The 25,697-nt window shown below is 33.6% G+C and overlaps 1 protein-coding gene across 5 annotated transcripts in view; it reads right to left on the minus strand.

The window, feature by feature from the left end:
* LOC124424080 (neo-calmodulin-like) overlaps positions 1 to 25,697 on the minus strand; it is a 104,658-nt gene that overhangs the window by 57,703 nt on the left and 21,258 nt on the right. For 2 of the 5 annotated variants that reach the window (XM_046962629.1, XM_046962626.1), the window contains exon 2: positions 21,132 to 21,158. The exons of 2 other annotated variants lie outside the window; for them this stretch is intronic. In XM_046962629.1, the coding sequence (XP_046818585.1) occupies positions 21,132 to 21,158 (27 nt within the window). Of the gene's footprint in view, positions 1 to 14,080; positions 14,100 to 21,131; positions 21,159 to 25,697 lie in introns of those variants that run through there. One more of the 5 variants, XM_046962625.1, reaches the window with a different exon arrangement.

Genomic DNA, 25,697 nt, shown 5'->3' on the forward strand with positions numbered 1-25,697 from the left:
AATAAAAGATAATTAAAAAAAGAAAAAAATAAATAAAAAAAAAAAAAATATTAAAAAAATAAAAAAACAAACAAACAAAAACAAAAGTGGAAATGGTTATCGAAATCATTGCGAAAGGCCATTGTCATTCTCGTCACGATCAAACCATTCAAAATCTTACTAAACTGTGTATCGTAATTTTTACGAATTGTGACTTTGCGTCTATCTATCTATCTATCTATCTATCTATCTATCTATCTATCTATCTATCTATCTATCTATCTATCTATCTATCTATCTATCTATCTATCTATCTATCTATCTATCTATCTATCTATTTATCTATCTTCTTCTCTCTCTCTCTCTCTCTCTCACATTGTCTTTCTTTCTCTTTTCTGCCTGTTACACCATGTTAAAAGCTCAGCAAAATCGGAGGCTTAATTAAGCGAACACCGATTCATCGCGAATAGGAATGCCGAGCTCGCAAAAACGTGCTCTCGCCTTGACTTAACGGGCCTCCATCACGAATCTCACGAATCAGGCTGAACTACGAGGACACTTTCCTTTCCTATGACGCAAACTCGACCTCGACTATCGTCCTCCGACTCTACAAAGTTGGTAATAAAAAAAAAAAAAAAAAAAAACAAAAAAAAAGAAAAAGAAAAAGAAAGAAAACAAGTATATCGCATTAAGTGATCGCCTAATTGAAAAGTCGGACATGCGGGTCAATCGAATACGTTTATTGCGTATATTTATGTATGTATGTACATATGTGTATGCGTGTATAGAGAGAATAAAAAAAAAATGAGGAAAAAGATGAAACCGATAAAGAGAGAGAGAGAGAGAGAGAGAGAGAGAGAGAGAGAAAGAGAAAGAGAGAGAGAAAAAGTCAAGAGTTAAAACAAAGTCACAAGGGCTACCGATAACGTGGAACGTCCTTTGGGTTAACAGCCCCTGGTCACGCATCAATGGCCACAAACTCAAAACAAGCACGATGCTCTCTCTCTCTTTCTCTCTTTTTCTCTCTCTTTCACACACTTACACGTCAATGTATTGCTCCTTTAACCCCTTTAATCCTTCCTCTTTCTCCCCTAATCCATTGCGACAAAAACGATTCAAGCGATACTCATCGGACCTTCATTTCACGCGGACGCTACTATTATGGACATTGCTCATAAGTTTTTCTCTCTTCTCCCTCGAGTCGACAATTTAGTTGAAACTATGTCAGTCAGTCTGTCATTATGGAGTATTCATTTGACAAGATTTTATACGGTGATAAACTAATTACAGGTTTAAAAATTGTTTTCAAGGAAGTCAATGATTTACTGGATAAAAAAAAGAAAAAAAAAAAAAAAAAAAAAAAAAAACAAAAAAAAAAAAAAAAAAGAAAAATAAAGCCTATTTAAATGTAAATCAATCTTGCTGTTAGGATCTCGTAATATGATAATCAAGAGAATTAAATTAGTTCGTACTGTAAGGAAACTACAATACAGCGATTGCACTCGAATATAAGATAAATTATTTATTTAATTTATAAGAAACATGAAAAAATATTTTTAGAGAAAATTAATGGATAACGAATATTCGTAAGGATATAAATATAAAATGATTTTAATTATCGTCCGTTCTTTTCGATAAAGACTTTCATTAAAATACAGAACGTCTTGAAAAGTTCTTTTTGTCTTTCGAGTCGTGCGAGAGAAAGTGTGTCGACGGAAAATAAACTGGAGCATGAGCGGACTAGAAAAATTGAAATTTCGAACGTGGTCGATTTCTGTCGCCAATTTAAAAGGTAGAAGCTGAAAGCTTTGAAATTCAACATATCTAATACTCGAAGCTCGATATGTATGGCAACCAGTATTCTCGATAATATTTTCTCTCTCTCTCTCTCCTTTCTCTCTCTATCGCTCTGAACCTCTCTCTTTCTCTCTCTCTCTCTCTCTCTCTCTCTCTCTCTCTCTCTCTCTCTCTCTCTCTCTCTCTCTCTTTCATGCAATTTCCAGTATATCTCTAAACGAAATTTTTAAGCTTTTCCATGCTGGAACGTTCACTTTTTGAATTTCCCATGAAATCCGTAGGTACAGATGATAGTAGAAAAATTTTTAAGTCAAAGAGAGATGTTAGCCACCGTAAATGCAGTTAAAACGTCATAAATTGTCCGCTGAAGAGACAGAGAGATAAAAAGAGAGAGAGAGAGAGAGAGAGAGAGAGAGAGAGAGAGAGAGAAAGAGAGAGTCATAACATAATCTTGACGTTGACGACGGTTAAGCTTTAACAATGACGACAGATAAAAGGTTCTGTTCTCGTCCACGTTCACATATGAACTACGTCCATCAGTTCGTGACCATTGTGAAAAGACAATTAAAAGTACAGTCATACTATTCGCTTTTGTACAAAATATGTACGTATATATGTATGAAAATTTAAATATTGCACCAAATTGTAGAAAAGAATGGATGACAATTACAAATTTTATTGCTTTGACGGCAGTATTGCTGCCAAAATAATGTTTGGATAAATTTCTATCAAAAGAAACACATGGGCCGAACAAAAGTACAAAAACAAAATACCAACATCGTAGATGTAATAAATTGCAATCCACGCTTCATCCATAAAAAATGATCTTTTTCCTTTTTTTTCTTCCTTTTTCTGTCCTTCTTTCTTTTTTCCATTTTTTCTTTTTTTTTTTTTTAGAATATTTCCATCCAATTCTTTGACAACACGCGTTATATGCAAGAAGGTACACACACTTTATTATCTTTAAATTTTTATGTACCTACGGATTTTTTGAAGAAAGAAAATAAATAAATAAAAACATAATAAGAAAATAGTGATTCGTGTCACGAATATCAAGTCTCTATTTTCCTAGGTATCCGTAAAATGTAATATAATTCGAAGGATTCGTTCGAGGAATACTCCGTCTGTTTTCCTTTTTTGAACCAATCAGAATTTCATCTTTTCACAGGGTTTTATCCAATTGAAGCGAGGCTTCCACACTCCCAAGTTATCCTTCCGAAAATCCTGCCTTTCGCGAGTCCAACTTGAGCTTTGTTACTCTCGAGGGCGGTCGTCGGTGCAGGGGTAGTATTGATCACTCCCACGGTGCGCCCTCTTCCATCCTCATCGTTCTCCGACCACCGTTTTCCATCCTTCCTCTGCATCCTCCGATTTTCCATATTTCGTCTCCTCATTCATCGTCTATCGTCTTTTTCTTAGCTCGTGAATAAACGTCAAGCGTTAATCCTCCTTCTCATCCTCCTCCTCCTTTTTCTCCTCCTCTTCTTCCTCTATCTTCTTCCTCCATCTTCTCCTTCTCATCCTCTTCTTTTTTCTCTTCCTTTTTCTTCTGTGTCGTTTATCAACTCGGATCGTTGCACTTATCGTCGAAATTGAGTTTCTATCTCCTTTCTTATCCGCCATACGTTTATATAGTCGGATATTTTTTTTAGGCCAATAGCGTGAATCTTTCACAAGAGAGAGAGAGAGAGAGAGAGAGAGAGAGAGAAAGAGAGAGAGAGAGAGAGAGAAAGAGAGAGAGAGAGAGAGAGAAAGAGAGAGAGAGAGAGAGAAAATAATTGAAATGAACATATGTAATTCGTAAACGTTAATCTTCTTACGAGTAGGTAGATATCACGAAACGTGTAAGAGTATTTTAAAAGCCAATATAGAAATGTTCGTTGGTCGTACTTTTCTTCCATTGTCGGAATGCCCATGCATCATTCACATCAGCGTAAATAAAAGATCTCTTTTTCCAGGGAAACTATATCAGATTTGTTTCCATCCGTATATTTACGGTAGATCCACGAACAACATGGCTAGGATTACAATACACATTCCCTACATACATACGTATATATATATATATATATATATATATATATATATATATATATACCTACATACGTACGCATACACATCATACGAAACATTTACTGTTAAGCTTGATTATTACTCGGTTCGAGATTTAAATTCACGAAAATAAGAGCGCTTTATAAAACATAGTCGATTAGTGTCGAGTTATTCAAATTGATACTAGCGTATACGTGACCGGTAATACTCTTTTTTATGTGGATTTTCCCTCTCGAAAATTTTTCTCACCGATAAAATATAAAAATATTATACGTTATGTAAGTGTGTACGAAACGGCAGACAGAGAAGGAGAGTTTGAGAGAAGAAAGAAAGAAAGAAAGTAAGAAAGAGAAAAAAAGAAAAAAAAGAAAAAGAAAATAAAGAAAGAAAAAGAAAGACATGAACGTTAAAACGTTACGTTGGGAAACTTTTCACCGGCATGGTTGGCGAGCTTTACGTTGCCGACTAAACTACCACCGGAACTTCGTTCACTGTGAATATAAAAGCATTAGGCGAATTAATGGCCGCGAAACGACGTTGGCGAAGGTTGGGGAGAGGGGGAGGACAGGGTTGTGGGGGTGAATAGCGAGAGTACCGAGGGTAACCAGACCACTCTTTTCCCCGTGTGATCGATACACGTCGTATTAACCGTTAACCGTATCGCAGTTTTATCGAGCATCGTCGCGTTACTTTTCCGTCGAGCGTTTTTCTTGCGTTTACACGTGTCACTATGACTCGGCCAAATAAATATCTCTCGTTTATTCGACTGTTTATTTTTCGCCGGATTCTATAATATTTAATCTTTCTATCTTTCCTTTTGTTTATTTCTTTTTTTTTTTATCTCTAATTAACGAATTTTATCGTTTTTTTTTTAGTGTTTCCTTTTTTTTTTCTCTCTCTATTTTTCTATAGAATCATGAAGGAGGATTATAATCGAAGTAACAAAAATTCACACCCACTTCGTCGTAAATATTAAAGGATAAAAATGTTAGATAACAATATTAATTAACTCGTTGCTATAATGATTCCATCATTGTTCCGGATTAAAAATGTTCGATCGAACAAGGAAGAAGTTCGAGGCGTGTCGCACGATGACGACGCAACGTTGCGCGACGGGAGGACTTTCCCTCAAGCAAAAAGTAAACACACACGGCTCGAGTGACGCTTTTACGAAGCGTACATTAAAAAGAATAGTGTCACGATATAGTACGGCATAGGTTAGAACGTCTGATGTATCGTGCCAATAAATCGAGAGAGCCTACCTGTCAAAACTTGTTACATAAGGGTTAATCTCCAAATTGATCGTTCTCATTATTTTCCCCTTTTTTTTTTGTACATTTTCATTTTCTTTATTTTTTTTTCCTTTCCTTCTCTTCTCTTTTCCTTCTGTGCTTATTTATTTTTGCTTTGTCCTTTATCTTTCCTTTTTTTTCTAGTTCCTTTTTTCCCGTTGCAACGTTCATCTAAAGATCTACGTAAAAAACCAATAGGGAGGGGGGAGGAGGATCGGTCCTGCCTGTACGTCTCGTCGATGAACAAATTGATATTAACGAGAGGACGCCACGGAAAAACAATTTACGAGACGATAACGTAATGACGAGTAATTTATAGGGCTACTTGGTGAGAATGGGTCGAGGAAAGTGGTTTGCAGTGATGGGATTGGATCCACGCCAGGTCTGTTGCTGATACGAGGACATGGAAATCCCGTGAGGTATATCATTCGTTACTACGAATTACATGCACTAATCGATGAACAACCTATCCTTTCATTTCTCTTTCACTAAACAATGTTATGTGTTGATATAACAATGTATGGTATGAATATAAATATGTACATATATGTCAAAAACTCTTTTCTCTGATAATCGCCGATACCATTTCAATGTTTTACAAGATAGCTTTTTCTATCACGCGTTTATATTTCTTTACGAATAATTCAACATTTTCTCTTCTATCTCCTAATTGTATGGTTCTATCGAATACAAGGTAGAACTATAGTTTGGTTAAGTCGAAACGATCGATAAATCGGTCAAGTCTTATACATTATTTTTATAATGACTTTAAGTATATGTGATATAAACGGTAAAATACTACGAATATTTCTTAAAAGAAAAAAAAAAGAAAAGAAAAGACACAAAGAAAAAGAAATAGAAATTTTTAATAAATTCTTTTATGATCGATAATTAATAAATACGATTACGGTCAAGTTTAATTTGTATTCTTTTATATTTTGTATTTGTATTCTATATTATATATATATATATATATATATATATATATATATATATACATATACAAAATTGATCTATTATTCTTTCTTTAAAAAAAACAACTTTGACTTGTAACGATCGTACGGAAACATTCCAAATATACCTGAAAAAAAAAGCAAGAAACAGAAAAAAATATATCTTCCTTCGAAGACGATCGATTTATTAAATAAATTGTCAATAATTAATTATAAATTAATCGATATGCTTTCATCCTTGACAGAAATATTTTCTACATTGTATCGTAGCAAAATAAAAAAAAAAAAAAAAAGAAACGAGTTACAACAACAAATCGTTCAGTTCATTGGTTACATAGATTTTAAACGAAGGTCAAGGAAATTAAGAAGAAAGGAAAAGAGAGGGGGAAAAAACCAGCAAATGAGATCGCTCTTCGGCGAGAGGCAGAACTATCGGGTGCACACACTCTGAGGGAAAAGAACGAAAGAAAGAAAGAAAGAAAGAAAGCTAGAAAGAAGAAAAGAAATAAAAAAAAAAAAGAAAAGAAGAAATGAGAGAAGAGAACGTGGCGTACGATGAAAAACGATTATACCATTAATCGTGAAAATCCATTAACCGAAATGTCTACCGGATCTGATCCAAATAATCTAGGATTACGGAGTATCGTTGTGAGAAGAGCGATGATCGAAATTCGAGCTCTCTAGAAGATCCGGCTCGTCTCGGATCATCATCCTTATTGAAGAAGATCTTTTTGAAAGATCTCGTCGCGAAGAAGAATCTTCTACTTCCGAGTAGTAAAGATGTATTGTAAACTTCGAAACTTCTTTTTATTTGATAAAGATACACACATGCACGTAAGTACGTAGATGTACAAAATTCTTTCTCTAGATATATAAGCGCGTGCACCATCCATTTGTTTGTCCATTCTTCTCACCGAACGTACGCATACACGTAGAGTGCCTATTCTCTATCTCTATCTCTATTTCTATCTCTCTCTCTCTCTCCCTCTCTTTCTCTCGCTTGTGCACCGGGTGTCCCGGGTTCATGCCCTACTTACGTTATCGAACTGTAGAAGGGCAGGGCACCCTGCACAACGTATCTCTCATTGATTGTTTATCCGTGTACCCTGCCGAATCTTGCATTCAGCATATATATATATATATGTATATATATATATATATATATATGTGTGTGTGTGTGTGTGTGTGTGTGTGTGTGTGTGTGTGTGTGTGTGTGTATAAAAGATAAAATAGAATAGAGGAAGAGAATCTTTTGAGATAGAAAAAGTGAAAAAAAAAATAATAAAAGAAAAACGTATTCAATGAGAGAAAAATGTATAACTCCAAATTCATATTTTCTTTCTCATTGAAATATAAGAAGCTTTAGAAGTATCATACAATAGTTTTCAGTAACAAGTTATGAAGCTACCTGTGCTCTATACTGGGCAATAATCCAAAAGGATCATTTGGACGGAAACGTTGCGGTTCCGAAATGACCACGAACAATGTCGCCGATCTATTGGTATTAATTCGATTTCAGAATCTTCTTCCGTTCCGGAAAAAGACTGGTTTCGGTATGACAAATTTGTTCGCGCTTAAATACCTAGGATATTTCGAAATAAGAAAATATATATATCTATGTATGTACATATGTATCTTATTATTAAACTTTATATATATATATATATATATATATATATATATATATATATGAATATTGCTCCTTGAGAATTTATTAAGGACGATTAATCTTTCGATATAAAAAAAGTTGATCGCATTAGTTCGAGAAACGATTTCGTTTTAAAAATCGTATAAGGGCTTTCGATCATAAGAAAGTTCTATTTTAAACATCATTTTCGATTCCATATTAAGGAAGGTGTAACGTTGTAAGAAAAAAGAAAAAAAAGAAGAAGAAGAAAAAGAAAAATGAGAAGAATGGTAGAGAAGGGAATAGAAACGACAGGGAGATGGATGACGGAAGAGCCAGCCACCATTGTCCGGAAGTGTTGTTCGAATACATCAACCCCTTCCCAAAACCGTTTAAATCGGATCCGACGGGGTTCGGCCACATCTTCGGAAATCCTACAACTCTAGTACCATATCCCTTTTGCTGCTCTTTCTATCGAGTCGACAGTAGTCGTACCATACGCATTGACAACTTTGATATATATATATATATATATATATATATATATATATATATATATATATACACGAATTTCTGACGAGCTATTCGAATAAATTCTTCGAAGTAGGAAATATGTCGATTGAAAGTCACTAAAGTTGTCTCACTGAAAATGTTCTACGATAAATTCGAATGAACAAAGTTATAATGACAAATAAACATTTATGTATATTGAAGTTATACGATTTTTTCAAATAAATCTCAAAGAAATTATCTTTTCAAATACTATCTCCTCCCGTCCCCCCTTCTCTCTTTCTTTTTCTTTTCTATCTCTTTACCATCATCTCATGATTTTCTTCACGAAGATCGTTTTACGATAGTTAACGACAAAGAAACTTTATCCTATGTATGAGAAACGAAAAAAAGATGAAATACATGTGAGTTAATTCAGAGAGCATACATTCAAGGACGCATTAACCGGATCGAGAGTTCCCATTTTGAAAGTCCGACAAGTCCTTGAAGTGAACTGTTTACAAGAATACAAGATACGAAGTAAAAGTTTATTTGATATTTATCGTCATGTTCTTTTTCTTTTTTTCTTTTTATTTTTTCTTTTTTTTTTCGTATAGAAACGAAATATACATCTCATATATCGAAGATTCAACGCATTTTCTTCTATCGTTTTTGCATCAACGATTCGTAGAAAGAATCCTAAGGGAAAAATAGAGTATCGAAAGAAGTAGTTAAATTATCACATCGGCACTCGGCAAAACGATCGAGATCTGGTCGTATCCAGTTTCTCAGAATATTTCCATTCGCATAAAATTCGAGTTCTACGTTTGAGGACGCGCCGCCATTGGTCCGCTTATGCATTTATGTAAATCACAGAGAGTCTTTTAGAAAATGCTAATACCGTTACGTGCGATCTCGTAATTTTTTTCAAAAACATTCTCTTCCTCTCTATATAAAAATGATAAGTATTTTATCGTACATGTAACTAACTAGCTTAAGTATGTATAACTATACATTATATTGACTCAACTATTACATTTTCTAACGATAACGAGTCATTTCCTGCATGCAATAGTTCTTTACGAAAGTACGTGAGATTAGAAAGATGTCGTTAATGGGCTAATCTTTAAGCATGTCGGTATACGTTAACGCGATAAACGAGAGTTAACATTTTCGAATCGAAAGTTAAAGGAACCCTCGAATGAGCTTATCGTTAAACGCCGAGACGAATGGACGCCCGTAAAGATCAGGAGAGTACGTATAAAAAAAAAAGAAAAAAGGGGGAAAAGAAAAGAAAAGAAAAAAAAACGAAAGAAAGAAAATAGAAAAGAATTAATATTCGAGAACACGCGAACTTGACACACGTAGAGGCATGCATGCACGAGTTTTAAGAGCGTTATCTCGCGTGCTCCGACAAGGTCGAGAACCTCCAAGAGCGATCGATGCTTATGATACAGTGTGTTTTCGACACGTATGTTTGATGATAGTAGCCACTGAATAATTGAAGTGCGACTTCAGGGGGTTGCTAATATCGCGCGAACGTCATGTTTCAAGCCTGTTACCTAACCCTCTGACTAACATAAGTCTAACCGGTACTAAACTTATGAATAATAAGTAATAAGAGAATAGAACCGAAGGCTGTATTTATGTAAGTTGACATATCCAAAGATAAGAAGTATTTAGCTTCAACTATTCCGTTATATATCCTTAAAGTGTCTTAACACATCGTTTTCATTTATCGTCGTTAAAATAAAAACGATCGTTAATGCGTCTTCTTCTACTTCTTTTTCTTTTTCTTCTTTTTTTCCCTCCTCCCCCTCCGTTCATTCCTTCACAATTATACCAATGAACGAAGTAACATTTTTTTCGAGGATACGAGATGATATCTCTTGAAGTCCATCGATAAACTTATATAACAGATATATATTTATTTACGTATACGTTATTTCTTAATTCCATTAACATATTTGACGAATTGACGAAAGAAATAAAATAACACGAAGAATTATTTGCAAATTGGACGACGAGGAGATATCTTCTTTTTTTTTTTTTTTTTTTTTTTTTTTTTTTGAAATATCAATATTATCATTTTATTAAACGATGAATTAAAGACAGAACGAAATCGTTCGTTCGGTTTAATTCCCACGATGCGATTCGTAACATACGTTGGTACACGTTTCAAGGATTCAATAGCGTGCGAATGACGATCGGCATTTTTCGATGCACGAAAATGGAACGATTCGGTGTAGACGACGACATTTCCCGGTGGGAATAAATTTGCACGAAACGCCGTTAATTAGAATTCGTTATTTGCACAATCGAACGCGCACGCTCGAAATCGATTAGAATTTTCAGTACAACGCGCCCGTTTCTCATGGATTAATCGAATTTCATGTCGATCGTGCATAACGAATAACTCGATAGACAGAGCGAAAGACAGCGAGAGAGCGACACAGAAAAAGAGAGAGAGAGAGAGAGAGAGAGAGAGAAAGAGAGAGAAAGAAATAGTAAAATACATAATGATGATACAATTTGAAAAATGATTAATACGATTCGTAATCGATACTCGAAAAGATTATTGAATTAAACAAACGGCTCTAACGATTTTCTATACCAAAATAAAAACATATTTTTACGATTATTATTCTAATGCACTACTAATGAATACAACGATCGGTTTACATTAATAATCTAAATCGATGAATTAACTTAGTACGTTCGTTTTTGAGAATGTATGTACATATATGTTAACAGTTTGTAACTCTTAAACGGGGACACGTAGACGGATTATTTCGATTATTCGCATCAATGGACATTGCTTTTCCGGTTGATACCACCAGCAAAAATCATCTGGATCGTTCGATGATCATCGTAAAGGGGATAAAGGAAAGAAAGAAAAAAAAAAAAAGAAAAAGAAAAAGGAAAAAAGAAAGAAGAAAAAAAAAGAAATACAAAATATTAATCAGATTCTATAGAAACTGTAAATTTAATCGAGTCAATCGCTCGTTTTGTTTTAATAAAAGATTAGAAAAGATTTGAAAAATAATGATTTCAGATTATTGGAAATCTTCCTATTCATTGTGTAACATAATTACGCGATAACCATATGCGGCTTGGTCAACGTGAATCGGTGAACTCGATCAAGATTTATCAAGGCTACTATGGCAGATAATTTGATTTTCGATCGTGGGATCGGTCGTACGTGCATATGTGCGTGCTTAGTCGTACACGCGCACGAGAATGCACGCACGCACAAACATGCACGTACACACATACATACATACATACACGCACGCACACACACATACACACACTGTCTCGGGATCACACTATTGCCTGCTTGATGCTCACCTCGATGTCCCCTCTCTGCTCGTGATTTTCAACGTAATTCATTCGACGCGGTATACACGTTATAGATAGATAAGTAATACTTGTATAACGTCGATATACTAACGAATCTATTCGTTTCGATCGATTAACGAAACCAAAACGTTGCGGTTTTTGTCTGCTAAAATAATCGACGATATTCAACGATGAATTGAATAAAGTCTCGATAATCATTTGTATCATGTATTATGAGACAGTCTCTGACTTTAAACATTTGTTATTACTTTGCCATTAGTATTATTCCCCTTGATATTATATATTATTATTTATATATTATTATATATTATGTTGGATTTTTTCTTTTTCATTTTTTTTTTCAAATTTTTCATTCAACCTCTTTGTCCTGATTTATTTCATTTATCCCTAATTTTTATTGGAAACGATACCTATTTTTATAGACTTTTTCATTCAATTTCCTTTTATCTCTTTTTTCTTTTTTTTTTTTTTCATCTTCTCATTTCGACATCTCGTTCGTTCGAATCGAATAGAATCGAAAAGAACAACAATCGTATTTCGTGAAAGCCAATAAACCATTTTACTATATTAACCTGCGATAAAAAGTAGATAATTCGTACCGTAGTAAAAAGTTACCAGGACGTATTTCCTCGATGCTATGAACACTAGACAGCGTGATATCGATATTGGCGTTCACGAAGCACGTGGTTCGTTCTTGTCGACTGTCTCCGAAGGAGGAAATGTCCGACCTTGCACAAGATATCGAATGTGCGTCGAGTCTGCACTTTGTATCGATCGTTTTCGATCGTAGACACATTCGAAAGACATTTTCGAGTAAGTAGATATGTATTTTTAAAGGATCGTCTTTCCAAAGATTTTCCACACGTTTCTCGTCGATCAGATTGGATCAATATTAAATCAAAGTTATATCATTCGTAAGAACGATACTTTTTTTCTTTCTCTACATTAATAATTTTTAATTAATCGATTATACCACGGTAAGTTTATAAAGAAAACGTACCGTGATTAATCAAACGATACGAATGATAAGAATGAATTAATATTATTGCATGTTCGAAATACGAACAAGCATCAAACGTTATTCCTTAATGAGGCATTTGCGTTGACTCTTATCGTGACAGGTTTTCTTGTTCTATCGAAAGGATCGATTCGATATCTTTTATCTTTCCTTGATTTATGAACCTATAATTAGAACCGTGCTCCGAACGGCCTCGGACACGTATCAACTCGGCACGTATAAAAAGATGCTCGCAAAACAACGATTTATCTTTGATATCGCATCTCTTTTGTTTATTTATTAAACATCAACAAAAAGCAAACGATTATATATCGGTTTATATATTGTATTTAACAATGACGAACGAGAAACTAACGGGGGAGGGGGCGGGGAGGAGGAGGTAGAGAAAGAAAACGAATGAGGGGAATGAATAAAAGGGGAAAGAAAACAGGCCTCTTCCACGTGTCTTCAAATAATTGATAAATCTCGTTTGTTTTAGACGTATGTATTAAAGTTTGAAATTTGTTCATTGATAGTCCCGACAAAGAAGAACCGTCATCGTCATCGAACAGGTCGCACGACAAAGAGATTATCTTTGACCAATCGAAATTCCTTATCAATTTACTTTCTCGTATAATCCATGTTTTTTTTCTTTTCTTTTCTTTTTTTTTCTTTTTTTTTTTTTTTGTTCATTCACGCACGAAACAAGATTATTTTATTCAACGCGTGATTCACGTAACGGAACTTAACCACAGAGCGAGCCATCGAACTCTTGATATCGAGAAATATCACGTAGAATGTGAAACACGTTGAATCATGCAGAAAATATTCATTTCGATTTCTATACTACAAAATATTGACTAAAAAAAAAAAATAAAGAGAGAGAGAGAGACAAAGACGAAAGATTCAAGAGAAAACAAAAAAGAAATTGAATACGTTTTACGTCGCAACTTAGAAGGAAATAAAACGTCGTAAGTATTTTCAAATTTTCCATATCCATCAAGAGCAATCAAAACGACAATGACGATGACGATGACGATGACGATGACGATGACGATGACGATGACGATGACGACGACATTGACGACATTGGCAAAGACGATAAAGACGAGAAAGACGACGAGGGAAAAGAAAATTTTTTGGAAAAAAATTTGTCGTGAAAATTGTCGGAGATTCCCGGAATGAAAAGCGCCATTTTCGAGGAAATCCCTGTAAGCGACGGTGCGGCGAACAGTGCAGAGAGAGGGGTGGGCCGTCCCTGGAAAGCCGTCAACCAAATACATAGCTTCTTCGGTGTATAGGTGTCTACGTAATGTGCGTGTCCCTATATACATGTGTGTGTATGTGTGCGTGTGTGTGTTTATGCATATATATATCTACTATACACCCACTGATTTTTACGAATTAACGCGTAGAATCTTGTTAAACGATACGAAGTATTACGTTGAATATTTTTTGGAGAGAGGAGACTCGTGAGATAAACTCGTGCGGTCGGCTTCTAGTAAAAGGAGGAACCGCTTTCGGGACTTACGTGCTCGATGCTGGACAGATGGGCCGTGACTGACACCCCCGGTGCCGCCACGCGCCCTTCTCCGCGCCGCCCTCTTTACCACCCTTCGCGATTGATACGCTACGGCGCAGGTCCGCAATCGGAGTCTTCTCTCTCTCTCTCTCTCTTTCTATCGTTCTCTCATTCTCTCTATCATTCAGAGTCTACGTATGTTTGCGTAGTATATATGTAAGTCTCTCTCTCTCTCTCTTTCTGTATCTATCGTTCAATGTATATGTATGTATATATATATATATATATATATATATATATATATATATATGTCTGCATGTTATGTTTCTATATCTCTTTCTCTCTATCATACGAATGTATGTGTTTCTCTCTCCTCTCTCTCTCTCTCTCTCTCTCTCTCTCTCTCTCTCTCTCTCTCTTTCTATAGCTGAATGCCAGCCGAAAGGACATACAGCGAGCCATTCTCGTTCCTGTGTACGCGCAAGGACTCGAGGCGGCTTAGGGTGAACGTCTCTCGATTAGCTTCCCTTTCGTTTAAGGTTCGCCACTGTGAGTGAGGTCAGTGTTAGATATTCCTTCCTTGGTTTGGGTTTCTAACCCGTAACCTCATTGCGATGGGAAACTGTCTCTGTCTCTGTCTCTCTCTCTGTCTCTCTCTCTCTCTCTCACTTTTTCTCATCCTATATTATGAATTATATATGTATATAATACAATGCGCTCTTGTTTTTATCTTCTAATGGTATTACGAATGTGATCATCGATTCTTATAGTTTTATTTTTCTTTTCATTATTTTCCGTTTTAATGAAAATCCCAATCGAATTAATCATATTATAATATTTAATTAAAGAATGTAAGATGCTCAATTCTTTCATTGACTTTCACGAGATCATTTTTTGTTTTATTCTTTTTTCCCTTTCTTTTATTTCTTCTTACAATGACATGATAACATTCGGACGGACTCGATAGATAAAAATGTTGATGGGCAAAAAATCAGATTCATATATATATATATATATATATATATATATATACAAGTTTTTGTGTTATTGACATAAGGAAGCGATAACGCGTGATTCTTTACTCTTAAACCCATATTCATAGCCACAAATTGATATTTGCGGTTTCTACGTTAAACGATACTCGTGAAATTTTGCGAAGTAGTTCAGGTCCGTCACTTGTCAGCTCAGTCATTGTAGATACATTCATAGATAGATAGATACATAAATACGTACGTAGATACATACCTATGTATGTACATACAGACATTACCTGCTGACGGTTTCGATTATACGTAAATACGATCTACCTGAAACTTCTGTACATAGCGTGTTCACTAACATGCTCGATTATCAATTCGAGGAACAAATTGATTTAGTTCAGGCTCGTTGTGTGTAAATCATTCTTATTTCCTGTAGTTTTTTTACTGGCACATTAACGAAAAAACAAAAAAACAAAAAGAAAAGAAAACAAGAAAGAGGAAAAGAAAAGAAAAGAAAAAGGATGAAAAATCTATTATACATGATATACGTAGTATTTTTTCTTTTTTTTTTTTTAACATCTAATAACTCCTTACCCGCATTTTATTGATTAATTTAATAATAAAAAAATCTTCGATTAAATCCATTCGAAATAATTTCGAATGAGCTACGTATGTCTGCTCGTGATTTTGTAAATTTACGAGCAGGGCCGAGGCAAGGTATCTTGCCTGGCATAACCGTTGTACCGTAAATTTAACAAACCGATAGTAATATATCTTAACGGATAAGTGGTCCTTATGTCAAATACCCTTGCGCGTATATTCATATGCATACACGCGTTTCCATGTTAATCCCCGTAATACGAAATTACTAACATTCGTCTCCAATGAAATATGTGCTCGATTCACGAAAACGATTCATTCAATCGTTTCCTACTTTATCCAAAAAGAAAAACTGTTATTAAATTCAATCGATAAGTTTAAATTTTATTAAATTTAATCGAAGAATTTCGATCAAACGAATTCATTCGAAATATTAATATATTTCAATAACAATAATATATTCATGATTTAAAGGAACAAAATTATCACAGGTTGTCCTTCGTTTGATAAATCGCGTCGCATTAAGCCCCACCTCCTTTGAATTATCGATTTCGGAAATTCCCTTCGAGAAGTTATCATCGGTTAGACCAGTCACTCGTTTAGAACAACGCAGACGCTTTATACGAATAATATACGTCGTCTGTAACGAAGGACAGTACATGTCCCTGAAAATATAATTTCCCCCCTCACAACGTCAAGCTTCCGCAACTTTTGTTAAACTTCCTTTTACCACTATTGACGGCTGTCACTCTTAGAACGGAAATGACGTATCTAAATAAATGACAGTACCGTCATAAGTAATGTATCTTTCTCTCGAATCGCACTGTAAGAGAGAGAGATTAATTAAAGGTCGAACCTTACGTTTTAACATAAATTACACTTCTTGTTAAAATAAAAATCCCTAGATAATTTTTATCGATCTGACACTTATGACACTTTTCACGTAAACCAACAAATATTTCCTATCGTCATGCCAAAACAAATTGGCACGTCGTGCATCCCTTCCTTCCTTCCATCTCTCTATATATGTATAAGTGTGAATGCGTGTATTCCGAAAGACGACAGGATTTTCTGGTTATAAAAATCGTACATTTTGTCTTGAAAATTTATCCTTAAAAATTTTCAACCCACGGAAGATAAACGACGATGCACTTTTGGTAACATTAAATTATTCCAAAAATCTCGATTACGAGAAATTTTTCGTGTCAACGTTAAATATAACCAACTCAATTTTCGAGATTTCATATTCGTTTCATTGCCATTCCTATCATAGATCTATACCTATAAAGTTAACCTTTGACAGTTTTCTCATTGACCTGTCTAAAACAGATCTTAACGTCAACTTTATATATCTTATTCGTTGAGTGCTTGAGTCACAACTATCAAGATCAGAAAGGACACACATGTAAACGAACTAGAATAGAACTTTGAAATCATCGTACGAATGAAGAGGATAGAAAAGGGCGAGGGTAGGAGGAGTGGGAGAGTGTTCGCTTGGCATACATAGTTAGGAAATTTTCAAAGTACTGTTTTATCGAAGAAATTCGAAGAATTCTCAAATCAAATAACGAAATCGTGAATATGGATCAACGATCATGATAGAATACTTTTGACAAAGTCAAGACGAAGAGGTCTTTTTTCTTAATTTTCCCTTTCTTTTCTTTCTTTTTTTTTTATAGTTAATGATCAAAGTTTTAATGTTCTACTCAAATTGATTATAGCGTAGCACCAACTAAGTAACCATGTTAACCCAAATAAAAAAATGGTCCTCGCTCGGACAAAGCCAACCGAAACATGGGAAATGGTAAGGACAGTTCGACCGCTGTCCGCTACACGGTGATCCTAACTCGGTGTTCTGAAACCGCTAACAAAACCAAATTACTGCGGACGACCTAACTCCACGGAGTTGAACATAACTCAAACGTAAGTTTAATCAAGTGACCAGTTAAATATTTCTTAATTATTTAATTATAATTACGACGTTATCAAGATAGAACAGAATTTTCTTGAAAAAATCTGTCTTATCTTATCAAATCATTATTATTTCGATGATTATTATTACGTTGAGGGAAGAAAAAAAAAAAAGAAAGAAAGAAAAAATTTTACGAAACGAATTTCATACTTCCATGAATGCGGAGAAAGAGATTTTTATTAAAGGAAGCCTCTTTCTTTTCTATTTTTTTTTTTTTTTTTTTTTATTTTTTCTTTTCTTTTCTTCTTAATAATATTAATTAGAATATATAATTCATCATCGATATCGTGACATTATTTGTTCAGCTGTCATTACATTACTTTTTCAATTCTATATGTGGGCGTCGATAAAATCACTGTACCCTTTAACGTAAATATAATTTAGTATTAACGCTTATGTATGTATCTCACCTCGTTGAAAATTTCATTTCGTTCCATCCCTTATACAACCTCTCTCTCTCTCTCTCTCTCTCTCTCTCTCTCTCTCTCTCTCTCTCTCCCTCTTTCTAACGTTATCTCGCGTAATACTCTGCGATTCTCGCTCGGCTCGCATAAACTTCGACGAGAGTGATTTTGTCCTGGTAAAATGAAATTAGCTTTTTTAATTTCTAAAATCGTTCGACCGAAGGAAGAGAGAGAGAGAGAAAAAGAGAGAGAGATATGGAGGGAAAAAGGTTGCTATTTATTCAGAAATAAATATAACGAGATTATGTTTTATCTTTTAAAAAAGCACATCGTATTTACCGTCGAAAAAAAATTTCATATTTATCATATTTAAACGTATTTATAATTAATACGAATAAACACAACTTTTTCTTATCGCAGCATAATTTTAGTTTCAAAAAATATGTACATAATTTTTTTCTTATCTCGACGAATTATTTTTACGTGATACAACTACGTACTATAATAATTATTTTCGTGTTCTAATTCAAATCGTACCATTACCATGTGTGTGTGCACGTATAAAAATTCGTATATTCCGCTACAAGAGTAGTCTTTCGAAAGGTCTTTCTTTTTTTTCTTTTTCTTTTTTTTTTCTTTTTTTTTTTTAAATACTCTAATGTAACTCTCATCTATGGGATTAAATTTAGTTAGCAAGCTAAACGTTACGACGCTCGCGTTTATGTTACCTTACGTTCCTTCCTTCCATGGATAGTAGTCTAACGTAAATGCAAAATGAAAAATGATCCGTGGCCTCGTTCTCGTCTCAAAAAGCGAAGGCAAGCACGTCGCTCTCTCAATCACGTTGTGTCGAAGCTACACTATGGAAAGTCCGTTTTCATCGACATTTCAACGAGAAGAGATCGCTCGGAAGTAACTTCGACGATGAAAGCTCTTCGTCGGAGAAAAATTTGTTCGAAAATAAGAGAGTATCGATGAGACACTTGTTATATAGAAATTGACGTTGCATCGAAACCAGAAACGGACGGACATTCACGAACGTCCAACGTTGTTCGACGTCACGTCCGTTTTCATAAGAAAATTTTTAAATTTTCTATAACGAGACATTAAAAATAAAATCATAAAACTATTTAGATTTGGATCAAAGTGTTTTGATTCATATGTAAAAAAAAAAAAAAAAGAAAAAAACAAAGGTTAATACGAAAACAAATAATAACAAAGAGAATAAATAACGAGTAATTTCTATGATTCTTTCTTTAATAGACACTTCAATGAACGTAACGTTAAAATTTGTAGAGCGTATAATTGACATTCATTATTATAACTTATCAATGATAATTGCTTCCATTAAATGATAGATATTCTCTATCTCTTGCGATTTCATGTAGGTCTAAGTACCTACTGTATCTTTTCGAAAGTTCACCTTCATTTATCGAGAATCTAGTAATAATCTTCTTTTCAAACTCGATCATTAACGAGAAGTAATCCTACTATTTTGTAAGAGTAGTCGATTAATTTTGAACTTCTATTAAAAGATCTTGGAGATTTCATTAATTAAATGTTTAAAAGTTTGAATTTATATAAATATTCATTTAACGAGTAAATAATATTATATTTGAGGTTTATCATATTATTCGGAAATTTGTGAAACCTAAATAAGAAGCAAGTGCAAAGTTGTAAATTAAATACAGAAATATTTCGTAAAGATTTAATTACCGTATCATAACTTTTATATTATTATATAAATATAAATATATATATATATATATATATATATATATATACATATATATAATTTAATGATAGTAAGCTTATGTTATTTCTTGTAATATTGTGTAATGTTAAGATTATATAACGATGTCAATCGAGTCGCATACACCGTCTTCAAAAGCGTTGATCAAAGCAAGGTACGAGATATGTCGGACTCATATCACTTGCGTCATAAAACGAGAGCTTTCAACGACCTTACCGACGAAATCGATTTACCGAATGAGTTTTGACTCGTCTCTTTGACTTTGTAAATTTCAATGATAAAGTGCATACTGTTTTATCGACATTGAAACAGTGCAGTGAGCTTTCGATAGAACGTAAGCTTTCGGTGATAGAAAAGCTGTGTGACTTACCGACGGAACATGAACTTCTCGTGCAGAACGAGCCACTTACCTATAAAACAGAAAACGAAGGGTTAAGTAGTCATTCTAATAAAAAGTTACATCGCGTTGTCGCTTCTAATGTACTAAAAAGGCTGCTGCATCTAATGATAATAATGAGGAAAGAGAAAGAGAGAAATACAGAGAAATAGAGAAATAGAGAGAGAAAGAAAAAAGGAAAGAGAAAGAAAGAAAGAGAGAGAGAGAGAGAGAGAGAGTCACAAATGAAAGATTAAAAACGAAGTTTAATAAAGATGACTAAAACTATCGGATCATGCGGTTGAATCTTTTTATTTTTTCGTGCATTCGTGATGTCTCATGCCAAGCATGCGACGATAGAATGAGAAATATGAAAAGAATAATAAAATAGAAAGAAAAAATATATATAAATAGAGAGAGAGAGAGAGAGAGAGAGAGAGAGAAAGGGTGAGAGAGAGAGAGAGAGAGAGAGAAAAAGATTTTGAATATCGTCAGATTTGTATCGTCCGCGTATTCATCCATTTCAATAATTTTTAAGCGTCCACTCGACAAATTTTATTCTATATCAAAATAATCGCGATCCTTTTTCGCGAATAATCTCGCGAATTAAAAATAAACTTCTCGTGAGATTTCTCCGATGACTAAAGCGTGTTCTACTTTACAAAAAAAAAAACAAAAAAAAAAGAAAAAGAAAATTAGTAAAGAGAAGAAAAAGAAAAAAGAAAAAAAAGGAAAAGAAAAAGAAACTTCATGGCATGATTATTCTAAGACTAAAGGTACGCTAAGAAGCCTTTAGAAAACGTCGTTCCTCTAATTAAAGTGACATTAGAGATAAGAGAGCGGCCTAAGACATTTCTCTTTCCTAATTTCTAAATTTATCAATTCGCAAATGGCATTCTACGCGCTAATCAGATGTCTAAGGTGCCTTTTTACTGATAATAAAGAACTGCGAGTGTTGTGCTTGAAGAATTATACCTGCACGACTGCTGGCCCGCGATGTGCCTGTATAATAGAAAAAGACAAGAAAGAATATTATACAGATAGACAGAGTAAAAATAACTGGAAAAGATTTTCATAATTATATATGTATCTTAAAGAGATGTGGGAAAAAGAAAGAAAGTTAGATAGATAGATAGATAGATAGATAGATAGATAGATAGATAGATAGATAGATAGGTAGAGAGAGAGAGAGAGAAAGAAAGAATGAGAATGAAGGATTGGAGAAGAAACAAGAGACGTGGCGCGATGAATAGTATTAGCATGCAGGATGGCAGAAACAAGTAGAGAAATCTTCGTGAGGTCAGACGTAGAAAGGGGATACGAACGTGATGGATAAACTGTAAGGTGACGGTGATGTAAGAAAATTTATGCAACGTTAGTAATCACGAACGTGTATATAAATATTGTATGTATATGTATATATATATATATATATATATATATATATATATAATAAAATATAGAAAATTAATAAAACATAGAAGGGATCGAAGGGGTTTGTTATTATTAACTTATATCTAAACTTACACAGATACACGCTATTCCATCCTTCTCTCGACCTTTCGATTTTCTTAACGTTAATGTTGATTCTCCTTTATCTTTTCGCATATCGGTTAATTACGAAAAAAAAGGCGTAAATATAAATATTATAGAAAGAAAAAAGCGTATTAACAGAGTTCAGAATTACGATCATACGAAAAAGGTAGACATTTATGAGACATCTATCGATCATGAAACATGATCGATCTCACTTTAAAGTTCAAAAGCGATGCAACATGTCGATACGCGACAACATAGACCTCGATGAGAAAAACTTATTATATAATTCGCCTACACAAAAGGATGATGGCAAGGTGTTATCGTAGAATTGGATCTTTCTTCAATCTAATTCTAAAAAAGGGAAAAATAAAGAAAAAGAGAAAAGAAAAATGATAAGATACGTAAGATATAGAGATAAAGAAAAGGAAATACGTGCGGAGGAAAAAGAAAAAGGAAAGTCTTTCTCTGTGGTTCATGTGATTTTACGAAATTTACAAGGACGCAAAAAGAGAGAGAGAGAGAGAGAGAGACAGAGAGAGAGAGAGAGAGAGAGATAGAGAGAGAGAGAGAGAGAGAGAGAGAGACAGAAAAGACGATCTCAAGATTCACGCCAATGTTCCGAGAATTTCCACTCTATATTCCGCACACACTCGAAGTAATTGGCTACGAACCTTGGCCTCAGTGCGTTCGTGTGCTCGATTCAAGGAGTAAAGAGGAGAAGCGTCGCGAACACGTACACGTGTCTACCATCTTGGTAAAAGCTATATATATATATATATATATAGAGAGAGAGAGAGAGAGAGAGAGAGAGAAAGGGAGAGAAAAGCAAGATATCGCAATTGTGTAATACGTAGAATGTATGCATATAAATTTGTTTGATGGATATTATACCTCCTACGAATGATTATAAATTTTCGAAGAACTTACGAACGAGCTTTCAAATTCGTATGAATGGTACGAATAAAAGCTTTCTTTGTTTCCTCTCATACGGATAACGTAAATAATTAGTACCTATGATCGTCGAATTCATTTCGATGGTAAAAAAAAAAAAAAAAAAAAAAGAAGAGGTAAAAATACGATAAACAGTGTCTATTAAAAAAAAAAAAAAGAAAAAAGACAGAGAGAGACAGAGAGAGAAAGGCAAGATATTGCTATAGTGTAATATGTAAAATACATGCATATAAATTTGTTTGATGGATATTATACCTACTACGAATGGTTATAAATTTTCAAAGGACTCACAAACGTGTTTTCAAACTCATAGGAATGATACGAGTAAGAACTTTCTTTATTTACTCTCATACCGATATAATTAGTACATATAATCGTTCATTTCGATGTTAAAAAAAAGAAAAAAGAAGAGAAAAAAGAAAAAAGAATACGATAAACGAAGACTATTAAAAAAAAAAAAAAAAAAAAAAAAAAGGAAAGGAAAAAAAGGGCAAAGAGAAAGAGAGAGAATAAAAAATTAATATTCCGCACGAATTTGTTAACAACAAAAATCTTACTTTAATTCTGATGAATTTCGAGCCGAAATAAAAATAATAAAAATCGAGAAAAAAGTACGATAACGGGTGTACAAAAAGGGGGTGTATTAAAGATATTGGAAAAAAAAAACAAAAAAAAACGGAGATAAAAAAATTCGTGCATATTATCCTGAAAAAGTGGACTTCTCTATAGAAATTCGTTTTCTCGCGTTACTTTGCAAACGCTTATATACTCACGTTAATGATCGACGTCACTCTTGAAATACTCTCGGAGGATTAAATGGGATAGAAAAAAATTGAAAATACTTTGTCATAGTGTTCATCGTTATCGACGATTGAACCATTTATATCAGAAATTTTAACTTCATCGATTTGCTCACCTCGTTTCTCTCATATTCTCTTATTTTATATATACATATATATACATACACACACACACATATATATATATATATATATATATATATATATATAAAATTTTATTATTCTCTTTTCTATTTCTTCGATTTAATCGTTTTCCAAACGAGCACATCATAAAGAGAAATAACGATGATGAAATACCCCCTAGCTGAACTTTTAGTTTCCCCTTAAATACACCTGCGTTCTCGTTTAACGAAATAGAACCATAAGAATGCTGATAATACGTGAGATATTCCAGAAAAACTTAACACACGTGGACCATGGAAGGCCATAATATTTGATCATCATATAATACCGAGCAAAAGGGAAAGAGAAAATTTGGACTTTTCGACGGAAAGGGATTCTCCTTATATAATATTAAAAAAAAAAAACGAAGAAAAAAACAGAAGAAAAAATTCGTTTAAAAAATAATTTTTCTACGAAGCTTCATATCTTCATAATATGTTTCTTCTTTTCCTCTTTTTATACGTTGAAATTAAATTTCAGAATTCTAAAAATAAATGATAAAGAGATAGATAGATAGAGAGAAAAAGAAAAAGATAGAGAGAGAGAGAGAGAGAAAGAGAGAGAGAGAGAGAGAGAGAGAAAAGACGGAAAAATGAACCTATAAAAATGAATGCCAAGTAATTGCTATTGTCGATATGAAATTCTTTTTCTTTGTGCATTGCTAGCAGAAACTCAGAACAGATGTTCGTCAATTTTCTACGAATTCTTCTTCACCACTCATCCGATTTTCAATGTATTAACTAGATAATTCCCATTGAGAAGAATCGACAAATAATAACATCGATAATTGATTCGATCTTCTAATTTGTATTATCGAAATAGACTATTGAAAGAAAAAAAAAAAAAATAAAAAAAAAAAAAAAAAATTGTAATAAATTGAATCCAGTAGTGATTTGATCCTCCTGTTTTGACACTAATGGATCCAATGCACTTAACATCGTTCCATTGATTTTACGTGCTGCATACATCCGGGAATCGCCATGGAAACCGACATTTCCCTAGGAAAACGTGCTATACATTAAATAGCTTCAAATCCTTCTCAAACGATATCTATGTGTACTGAATCCCATGAAAAACAAATATTATTTGTTCAATAAATATATATACATATATATATATACATATATATATGTGTGTATGTGTATGATTATTCATTTACAAATTATTCGTTATCGATTACAAACGCTTTCATATATCTTTTTGTTAATAAGATTTGAAAAAAAAGAACAAATAAATAAAATAAAAATATCCAATTTTTTTTTTCTTTCCCTCGAAATATTTTCCGAATTTATGTTCCGAACATTTTTCGACACGCAAACATCAATTCTCCTCGAAAGATTCTTTCACCTCATTCAATTTCTGTGGAGACAGCGAAATTAAATTGCACTACTCCGATAAGTATCCTTATTCGAAAGCGAACGAAGATAGAAAATTCCTATTGAAACAAAAAGAAGATCTAGAGAATCAAAGAGTAAGAGAGAGAGAGAGAGAGAGAGAGAGAGAAAGAGAGAGTGAGAGAGAGAAAATAATTCTGTCATTTATTATCGAACAAAGTTTCGTTCCTTCGCTTTGAAAATCTAATTACCAACCAAACTCGTCCATACCATACTATACATTCCTTACATCGAAATACATCAAGAAAATACTTTTACGAAGATAGATAGATAATTGGATATATAGAAAGATATGTGTATCTTACAGGTTCTTTACTATAAAATAAGAAAAAGTTACGTTAAATAAATATAGCACTCGACGTAATAACTCATGCGTAAGTTAATGTAAAAGTTAGAACCCACTCTTGGAAGTATTATTCTTAACTAGCGCATACTTCCAAAGTTTTCGCTAAGTCACTTCTCTCACTTCCCCTTTCTTTCTTTCTCTCTCTCTCTCTCTCTCTCTCTCTCTCTCTCTCTCTCTCTTCTCCCTCTCCTTTTCTTTTATTATTGTTTTTATCAAAAACTCGATGAAATATTATTACAAAGAAACTTTCTAATTATTTCGACTTATAACGACCAAGGATAATTTTGTTGAAAGAGCTTTTTTCAAAGTTCCCGTCCTTTCAAAATTTTTATTTTGAATCTAAATATAT

This window comes from Vespa crabro, chromosome 5 (assembly GCF_910589235.1).
Source record: "Vespa crabro chromosome 5, iyVesCrab1.2, whole genome shotgun sequence".
Lineage (NCBI taxonomy): Eukaryota > Metazoa > Arthropoda > Insecta > Hymenoptera > Vespidae > Vespa > Vespa crabro.